A 9,891-nucleotide genomic window follows, 5' to 3' on the forward strand; every position below is an offset into this window, starting at 1 on the left:
GAGCCCAGATTCAAACTCACAGCTCTGGAGGCTGGAGGCCACGACGCTAACGCCCATATCACTGTGCACAACTCGCTGACAATTAATTCTACCAAAATATCAGCCTTGCAACTGGCAGCTAAGATTTTACATAAAAAAGTAAATAAAAGTAAACATGATTGAGAAGTATTTAGTCCCACTAGTAAATAAGAGATGCACACAACAGTGAGATTTGGCCAATTCACAACGCACAATAATCTGCAGAATAAACCATCTGTACAAACATAAAATCCTAAAGACACTCCCTTATGAAACTATATGTGCACACACACACAATCAAGTACACCATGTTTATACAGAGGTGCAGTTTTATTTTTAAGTTGTAAAATTATTATGCAACTCACTTAACCAGCATCATTACTTTATCCAAATACTTTCAAAAAGTAAAATGCTTAATTAATACCTCCAGGATTTGGGTTTTGCACAAGGATTGAGAAATGGAATAACCAAGCAAGGTATTGGTGCTTAAAAAGGGAGGCAGACCTAGATGGCATTGCTGCCAACATCACAGGAATGGCTCAATGTCCAGATCAAGAGCAGAGCAGGGCATGGTTAGCTCAAAGCGGTTTATCACATCTGGGTGGAGGACCCCCAGGCATCCAACGCTTTTCCCATGAGAAATGATCTCTGCACAGCGGCCAGGGAAGAAGATGGAGTCTGTAAGAAATGGCAGAGGAAACATTTAGGCAACCAGGATTGTGAGTGACTTCTCAGTGAGTGCCTCGGCACTTGCATTACATAAATGTATGTTTCTCAGTTCTCAGTCAAAAGTTGACACACCATCTCATTCAATGTTTTTTCTTTATTTTCCACATTATAAATTAACGGACAACCTCCAAACTATGAAGGAACGCATAGATAACAAAATAACTAATAGTAATGTTTTACAGTTTAGATTCTTAGTAGCCACCTTTTGCTTTTATGACAGTTTTACACACTCGTGCCATTCTCTGTCAGCTTCATAAGGTATAGTTACCTGGAATGTCAAGAGTTAATTCCCTGCCTTCTTAATGTGTCTGAGACCATTAGCTGTGTTGTGCAGAGGTAGGTTTGGTACAAAGGTCTAAACATAAATTTATAGTCAACTGCATTTGTAAAGACACCTCAGAAACCTCACATTAACAGCAACTCAGATGAAAGCCCACATAAAGGGTCAGTGGTGGTCTACAGGTAAGGAAGCGGACTCTAAACTGAAAGGATATGGGTTAAAATTTTTAACTGCCCACTGAGATTCTCTTGATTAACGTACTGTCTCCATTGCTCCCTGGGCACCTTCCATGGTTGCCCACTGCTCACTAAGGGCAATGGGTTAAATGCAAAGGACACATTTTTGCATTTGCAGTGTATCACAATGACAAAAAAAAAAGTGAATGGTGAATCTGATCACAAGCCTGCACAGCTAATCCAAAAGGGATGTAAAAATTTCATCCCTGAAATGGTGCATTATTACTTCATAAACCTAGTGTCAGAATCACGCCTTGATGGTGAAATTGCTGCAAACAATTCACATCTACGAAAGAACCAGGTCTGAGTAGTCCAAATTAGAGATTTTCTTCCCACCCTGCTTTTGTGAAATGTAGAAAAGGTGAGAAGGTTTCCCACCATGAACCATGGACAAGGAGATGGAGGTACTTTGGAGGTACTTTCCTGGTGAGACTGTTGGTTATTTATTTAAAATCCAAGGCATACATGGCTACCACAGCATTCTGCAGTGATCAGATGACCTGGCCTCTATAATCAACCTAAACCCAGTTGAGATGTTTTGGGATTATTTGAACTGCAGTGTGAAGGAAAAGCAGCCAACAAGTGCTGAGAATGGGTGGTAGTAGCCTAGTGGGTAACACACTCGCCTATGAACCAAAAGACCCAGATTCAAATCCTGCTTACTACCATTGTGGCACCTTTCATGTTCAGAGCCCAAATGCTGTGGCAGCGCAGGCCGGCCAACCTGAATGTACCAGCAAGCTTTGCGCATGCTACAAGCACTAGACTCAGATGGAAAGGTAATGAGCAGGATGTAAATAGTTGAATTTTCCATTTTGAGATGTGTGTTACATGGCGGTTAAACATAGTTTAGTGTAGGTGTGCGGTAAGTTAAAACTGAAAAACTCTGATTCCAGTCAGAATGAGCGTTGTAAGTGTATTTTACTCGTCATTAACCATGTCATTATCAATGATAAGATGTGTCCAATCTTTTGACTGGTACTGTGTGGTACTAGAAAGAGATAAAAGTGAATGCAACATAGTCTCTTTAGCTGCAATAATTAATTGTCATGACAATTAATAAAAAATTTGATTTTACCACATAAGATCAAAATGTGGAACTGGAATTACTGGGAATGAATGCCTTCAAAAATCAATCCAGTTTCACTACTGCATGTGCAGAACATTTAACATTTAAATACTGAATATTGTTTTTCCAATTTATTAGAAAAACTGCTTTTTTTCGTGTGAGTATTTTAACATGTAATGAGGAAATGAGGAAGGAATGTTGCTAACCTGGTTTACTATCTAAAGTTAATCAGGCCAGCATTCTACAACACTGGTCTCAGAAAAAAAAAAAATTTAACTTGGCAATACCTGAAGCAGCCTGGATGTAGTAACCTTGGTCACGACTTGGCTTGACATCCAGTAGTTGCATGACCCTGTCCAGCAGGCCATGTATGACCTCAAATCCAGGAATCTTGTTATAGAAGACAGCACAAAGACGCCTGTTATTACGAGCCCCAACATCTGCAAGAGAGGAAAAAAGGCATGAAAACATGAAATATCACATAGATTTTTTACATAATTACTGTTCTCACACATACACATACCTGTAGTATCATCCTTTAAGACCACATCTGAAATCTCAAACAGCTTAAGAGGAAGGGGCAGCTTCCTGTTGGCCGCCAGAGTCTTCAGTAGCCCGGGCAACAGAGTGGTGCGTGCAACCTAAAAGACCAGCAGAATTACATTTCATCCATATATATGGATTTATAATATATTAAATCCATAAAGCACACTCTAATACACAGCATAGACTTGCCCCACCTGGAACTCTGCAGTTTTGGGGTTGCTGATATGCACTGCTCTGCTGTCACTGATTTTCTTCCCAAGCTTATCTGCAATGTCTTCCTGAGAGCACTAAAATCACAAAATCATAAATACAATTAAAAATAACCTGGGATAACCCCCCTTCCTATTTTCTTACCTGCTGATGACCTCGTTAGTTAGTATGAGTATGCAACTGATCTTACCAAAGCAAAGGTTAGGGCTTCCGTAAATCCAGCTGCTGCCAGCTCAAGTCGCAGCAACTCTGATAGCTTATTTAGAGGGAGCTGAAAAATACAATCATCATACCAGCACCTTAACATACATAAACATTGGATGTTTTCTTACCTGGATATTCAGTAGGTTTTAGCCATTAATTGATGGCGATTTATACTGACCTGATTGGCTATGGTGTAGGTTTTGGGCTTAGTGCGGGCAATGTTGTTGAAACCATAAGCCATGGCAGCATCCTCCATGATGTCACAAGCGTGGATGACATCAGAGCGCGTGGGTGGGATCTCAACCTCAATTTCATCAGCCTTGCCTGTAACCTCTGCCTTCAAGCACATACGGGTAAGGAGCCTGGCTAGGCTCTCTGCAGATTCCCTTAAAAAAAAAAAAAAATTATCCTACCAAACAACACAACCCCATAAATATGAGATTTTTGTTTTACTCACTTAATGCCCACTTTCTGGTTGATGGTATCACCAGAGATAAGTTCTTTCCTGTATGCCAAATCCTACCAAACACAGGAAGAGAGGACTATAAATACCAAAGGCTGCACTACTAAGGAATACAGATAAACAGTGAGCTCACTTACTGGATACAGACAGGTTGAACCATCAGGGCAAACAACTTCTACCTCTTCCACCCTGAGAGTGAGCGACAGGGAGAGTTAAAAAAGAGAGGGGGAGGGAAAAGTTGCTCTTGAAAGCATTCATGTCAGGAAATGTAACATGAACATTAATAAAGTCAGGGGCTTCTTACGTGAAAGGTTTAGCACAGTATTCACTGAACATGGTAACCATCATGTCCAATACAATTTTGGCCTGCAGAAATACAAATTTTGCCCACCATCAAAATTAGGCAGACAACAAACATAACATGCATGATGTGGGATATTTCCAAAATGTTGTTGCTGTTACATACTTACCTTTGTGAGGTCTGTTGCTGTACACTCAATGAAAACATTCTTTGTTTTCAGGGAGATTTTGGAATGGTCACCTATAGCAAACAGATAAAATTATGATTAATATATGGGCATCACACCTACAGGAACTTTAATGGAACCCCATTCTAAATCCCTAAGGCATCGATATTGAGTCCTCCCACTTTGTAGCAAATCAATTTCCAGATAACCTGCCAAATACTACTACATTTGAAGTGCATGCTAATTAAATATATGTGCCATAGTATACATTTTCTTGAAGGTCCAGTTTTTCTGTGCACCGCACAAGTGCAAAATAGAGCCCAGAGGGGGATTCCACCACATAGGAATCACAAACAAAAAGAGCCTTGTATGACGGGCTAGCGTTTACAACATTTCACAACACAGTTGTGTGGATAAAATATATGTATTTTTAATTGAGCTTTTGCCCATTTTGTATATTTACATTTACAGCATTTATCAGACACCCTTATCCAGAGCGACTTACAATCAGTAATTACAGGGACAGTCACCCTGGAGCAGCTTAGGGTTAAGTGTCTTGCTCAGGGACACAATGGTAGTAAGAAGGGTTTGAACCTGAGTCTTCTGGTTCATAGGCGAGTGTGTTACCCACTAGGCTATCACCACCCTATGTATATATAGAGACTATATGTCAGGGTGTGTGCCTTTGTTTACTGCATTTTTCACCATTGATAATTGGTGGCATGGATAGAACGACTCCATTGCTGTCATATATAATCGGATAGTGGGGTTCATCTTCAATGATGTGCAGGTAATGCCGAAGGTGACTGTCGTTCTGATAGAGAAAAAAAGCAGTATAGCTATTATAACATACAATGAACTCAAAATCATAATTTTTTTTCATTATTAGAACTATTGGGAAAATCTAATGATGCACACACAAATTCACCGTGAGGCACCACGAGGAATGATTACACATCAGTTACATTTATTAACAAATTTAGCAAATAAAGCAGTGTGACTTAAATTACTTAGAAAAAATTCTGCTCAGAGACTATCAGAGTGCATGGGCAATCTCAAAAAAAAAAAAATTCACCTTGTACAGCCTCATAAGCTCTGTAGCAGTGGATTCTTCCTTCTGGTTGAGTGGTTTGAAGCAGATGTCATCGGGTGCTTTAGCTGTATAGGTGAATGGACCAGAGATTGTGTCCAGGTCATGGGTTCCTATGGCAACCAGGGACCGTTTTCTAAGATAGGTAAATAAACTCAATTAAGTATGCAAAATAACAGGAAATGCCTTTTTTTTTTTTACATACAAGAACACAGGAAAGGTTGAGGCTGGATATTTTTGAGAGTGGTACATTAACATCTTCAGCAACAACACTGATACATAATGAGTGTTAAAGACCTGCAGATGTTCTGGTGCAGTTTTTCCTGTAGCTCAATAAAGCTGTCGTAGCGCTCTTGGGTAAAAGTGATGTTCCTCAGAACAGCAGCTACAGCATGAGGTCGGAGCACTGCTGTCTGTTCAGGCACAGACAGCCACAGCTAAGTTATTAAACCAACAAAGACAGGTATTATCAGTTTGATGTTGCTAAATCACACACACTTGCCTCCTGAGTGATGATGAACCTCTGTGGCTTTCCATCTGTAGCACCGACACGACGATAATATGGGGCCTCTATCCTACACAAACAAAATAATATAAATCCATATCTTGACTGTCAATCATGACATGAATATACAATCATATGTACACTACTCACAATACGTTAGAGATATTGTGAGAGATTTAGCGGGTGTCATATATTCTGTGTTTGTTTCACTTTTCACATTTTTGGAATAGGGAGGCAATTGTATTGGGGTGATGGAAAACACAAAATGAGGTGTGTATGTAATGGTCTCATTGTGTACAGGAGTGCCTTATATTGGGGCCAATACCAAGAGACAACCTTTCTCAATGTGACATCAATTTCAACATTCTGTGGGTATAAAAAGCTGGTATTGTCAATAATGAATTCCAAGTTTATCAATCAAACAGCCATGAACAAACGACATCATTTAATGGATGAGCATGGTCATGGTGCGCCTTGGGGTTGGTGGTAGGCAATCTGATGTTGCTTGTGAACCTGGTGTGTCTCAAAGTGTCATCAGCAGACTTGCATCAAGACAACAGAACTACTGGCAGAGTTCATGACAGACCCAGGAGTGGAGCCCCACAAGTGACAGACCACAATGATGACCAATACCTAAGGACCTATGAACTCAGACATCGTTATTAAAGGAGTTTGGTCTTTTACCGAACTACTGAGGTGCCTGACACGGGACGTGGCCTGGCTGACGCGCTTTATGTAACAATGCTATACTCTGTTCGTTCCGTTATATGCTACACAATTAAATGAACCTCGATGTCTAATACAAAAATGTCCATTTATTCCAAAGCACTTTGCAGATGTCACCAGTTAGCAGTTGGAGTTGGAGGTACAGCAAACAGTCCTGTAAGAGCTGGCGTAGCATTCGTGCAAGCGGTCAAAAAACCCTTTGCCCTTCCGGGTCAAACACCTACCAACAACATAGTTTGTGCTGCCTTTATACCTGAATACCTGCATGCGCCACCCTGTGTTCCACCTAGGATATTACAACCATTAACCTTGCAACATTTGGCAGCTACAATCGTTATTCAACTGCCAAACAGCTGCAGGCCCATTTATGAGATGCAAGGTGACCGTTGCACATGACTCCACTGACACCAAGACAACGCCTTGAACCTTTGCAGTGAGCACAAGACCATTTGACCTGGACAATGCAGCAGTGGTCTACCGTCCTGTTCACTGATCAGTGTCACTTCAGCGGTGCTGGAGAAGGCGAGGTGAGCGATACAATGAGGTCCATATGATCCTTGGTGGACGACATGCAACAGTCTGGGCAGGCATCACGTCTGGGACCAGTTGAAGCAGAGACTGAATGATTGTACCCCTCCCCCACGTGACCTGGCAAAAACTGCGTGTAGCACTTGTGAAAGAGTGGAACGTATTGCCTCACAACAACATCATGAGGCTAGTGAGGAGCCTGAGACATCGCTGTCAATCTGTCTTTGCGGCAAATTTTGGAAACAGACGCTACTGACTGTCAATTTTTGTTATTTGGGACTATCCCTGGTATTTTCTAAATTGTTGGTCTAATAAATATTAAACTAATGAAAATTGTTTCTTCTCATACATTATTAATAATATCAAAGGGAACTTTTACTTATTTTATTAAAATTCAAATAGGAAAAGCACTCATGTAAATAACAATATCCCAAACTTATTGTGAGTAGTCTATACACGCATGATCCAAAACTAAAGAAATGCTTTTATCCTTGCACCCAAGCAACTACATATACATTTACATTTACAGCATTTATCAGACGCCCTTATCCAGAGCGACTTAGTTACAGGGACAGTCTCCCTGGAGCAACTTGTCTGTCTCAGGGACACGATGGTAGTAAGTGGGATTCGAACCCGGGTCTTCTGGTTCATAGGCGAGTGTGTTACCCACTAGGCTACTACCACATATAACCTACACAACCAGATCTTACTTCTGTTTGAACACCTGCAGACCCCGAACAAGGCCCTCCAGACAGAGCAGGTCATATCTGTTGGCTGGGACATCAATCTTGTACAGCACCACATCAGATGCCCCAGCTGCTCGGACATCTCCCTGCTCTCGACTTATAATGTCCTTCTCTGATGTCTGCACAGAACAATAGCAAACATCTGCATTGGTTAATGCTGAATAATGACCGTATGCCACAAAAAAGATACTGAACACTACATAGATATCAATTTAATGGAGAACACTGAAACATTTAAACAGTTACCAAATGCACATGCAATACTGGAGACTCAACTTACAATCTCATCCAGTTCCAGTCCAAATTCAAAGCACAGTTCATCAAATTCTTCATCAGCTGAGGGGAGAAAGAGAAATCATAAGAAATTAAACCTATAAATGAAGTAGCACCATATACTCCTTATGGGAGCATAAGGATGAGTATCTAGTAACCTACCCCTTTTTATTTCCACATTTTCTATATATAGAAGATAAAAAAATTAAAAACAGAAATTATTTTGCCACCATCCTTTGGGTCAGTGACACGTTGAAAACCAAATAATGACAATAATAATAATAATAATATAATGCATAACCCACAAACTCACCCTGAAAGAAACCTCACACACAAAAAGCATGCCAATCAGTAGCTCTTTAAACTGAGCATCTCTTACATTTAAGCTTTAACATGAACATAAAAACAAGAACATAAAAAACACAAAAAGCTTTAAATTGAACATTTAACATGAACATGGTATATTTGTATATATTAATATATACCATGAGTTTAAATTTTGATATTTAAATATGAAGTGATAAAGAATTGCACCCTTCATAATACCTATATACCCATAATACCTAAACTATAGTTCACATTTAACCCCCGTCGCAGTGTGATTACGTCATCAAACACACTCTTTAGGCATAATCCCCAGCGCACAAAGTAGCTTTGCTGTAGTCTTACTATTACACCAACCGAAACAGCTCATTCATATATTTACGGATTTTAAATGCATGTTGTATTTTGAAATGACATAATTGCGCAAGTTTCAGATCCAAAACACAAGCACAAAAACAACAAACAATATATGCGATACGCATTAGGTGGCAATAAATATTTCGGCTGATTACGTGATTTTCTTTAGAATTTTCTTTAGTTTGAAGTTGGTCACACATGTGCTATTTGCTGACGTATGGGGTACACATGGGGACAAACTCCTCCTCGTCGTTTTTGCCCTAGTTATGGTTGTGAGTAGAATTTTGTTTTTTTTTAAATGGACTTACTGTATTTTTTCCCTAAAGCTTGGAATAGAAGATCTCTTTTAACGCTGACAGTCGGCATAGTTGGCCCTGTTCGAAGACTGTCCCGGCTCCGTGTGATGCGCTGACTCAATGAAAGGACCCCACTGACATGGTAGGTGGCCAGCGCAAAGCCTGACTCATAATGGAGGTTTAAAAATTATTTCTCAATTTTAGTTGTTAAATCAAATTGATAATTCAAGACAAGTTGGATCAAAAGGCACAATAATCTTAAAGGAATATAGAAAATAGACACATTTAAATCAAAGAAAGTAATTTAATCTTATGGTAAGCCTCTTTGAATTTGATATTTAAAAAAAACAATTCATTTACATTTACAGCATTTATCAAACGCCCTTATCCAGGTCGTTTTACAATCAGTAGTTACAGGGACAGTCCTCCTGGAGACACTTAGGGTTAAGTGTCTTGCTCAGGGACACAATGGTAGTAAGTGGGATTTTAACTTCTGGTTTATAAGCGAGTGTTTTACCCATCCACACAACAAACACACAAGTGGGGAAATTGGGAGAATCCTTAATTTACAGTAAATTGTTTTCCAAAAACACATTTATTGATCTTATAATGACTCTTATGAACAGGAGTACAAAGGTCATAGTACAAAATCTATTTATTAAATAATGAATGGCAACCCCGTTGAAGGATGGTAGTAGCCTAGTGTGTAACACACTTCAAGACACTTAACCCTGAGTGTCTCCAGGGGGACTGTCCCTGTAAGTAATGATTGTTAGTTGCTCTGGATAAGGGCGTCTGATAAATGCTGTAAATGTAAATTGAAG

The 9,891-nt window shown here is 39.7% G+C and overlaps 1 protein-coding gene across 1 annotated transcript; it reads right to left on the reverse strand.

The window, feature by feature from the left end:
* Positions 1-329: 329 nt before the first annotated feature.
* Positions 330-9,196, reverse strand: farsb (phenylalanyl-tRNA synthetase subunit beta). Its single transcript, XM_028962339.1, has 17 exons — positions 9,080-9,196; positions 8,098-8,153; positions 7,782-7,936; positions 5,815-5,887; positions 5,610-5,725; positions 5,298-5,448; positions 4,928-5,036; positions 4,226-4,296; positions 4,060-4,121; positions 3,893-3,944; positions 3,750-3,811; positions 3,471-3,678; positions 3,279-3,359; positions 3,073-3,165; positions 2,856-2,973; positions 2,620-2,772; positions 330-696 (listed from the first exon to the last, which is right to left on the reverse strand). The coding sequence occupies exons 1-17, from the start codon at positions 9,135-9,137 to the stop codon at positions 545-547; spliced, it is 1,770 nt and encodes a 589-aa protein (XP_028818172.1). The 5' UTR covers positions 9,138-9,196; the 3' UTR covers positions 330-544.
* Between the last annotated feature and the right edge of the window lie 695 nt (positions 9,197-9,891).

The sequence above is a fragment of the Denticeps clupeoides genome, chromosome 19 (assembly GCF_900700375.1).
Source record: "Denticeps clupeoides chromosome 19, fDenClu1.1, whole genome shotgun sequence".
In the NCBI taxonomy this organism is placed as follows: domain Eukaryota; kingdom Metazoa; phylum Chordata; class Actinopteri; order Clupeiformes; family Denticipitidae; genus Denticeps; species Denticeps clupeoides.

Bases quoted from the DNA above. Each gene is read 5' to 3' on its own strand.
- farsb (XM_028962339.1), bottom strand. From the start codon at position 9,137: ATGCCGACTGTCAGCGTTAAAAGAGATCTTCTATTCCAAGCTTTAGGG. The intron at 3,945-4,059 runs GTAAGAAGCCCC...GCTCACTCTCAG, and splicing joins TACTGTGCTAAACCTTTCAC to GGTGGAAGAGGTAGAAGTTG. The intron at 697-2,619 runs GTATTGCCAAGT...CATTTCTTACAG, and splicing joins CTACATCCAGGCTGCTTCAG to ACTCCATCTTCTTCCCTGGC.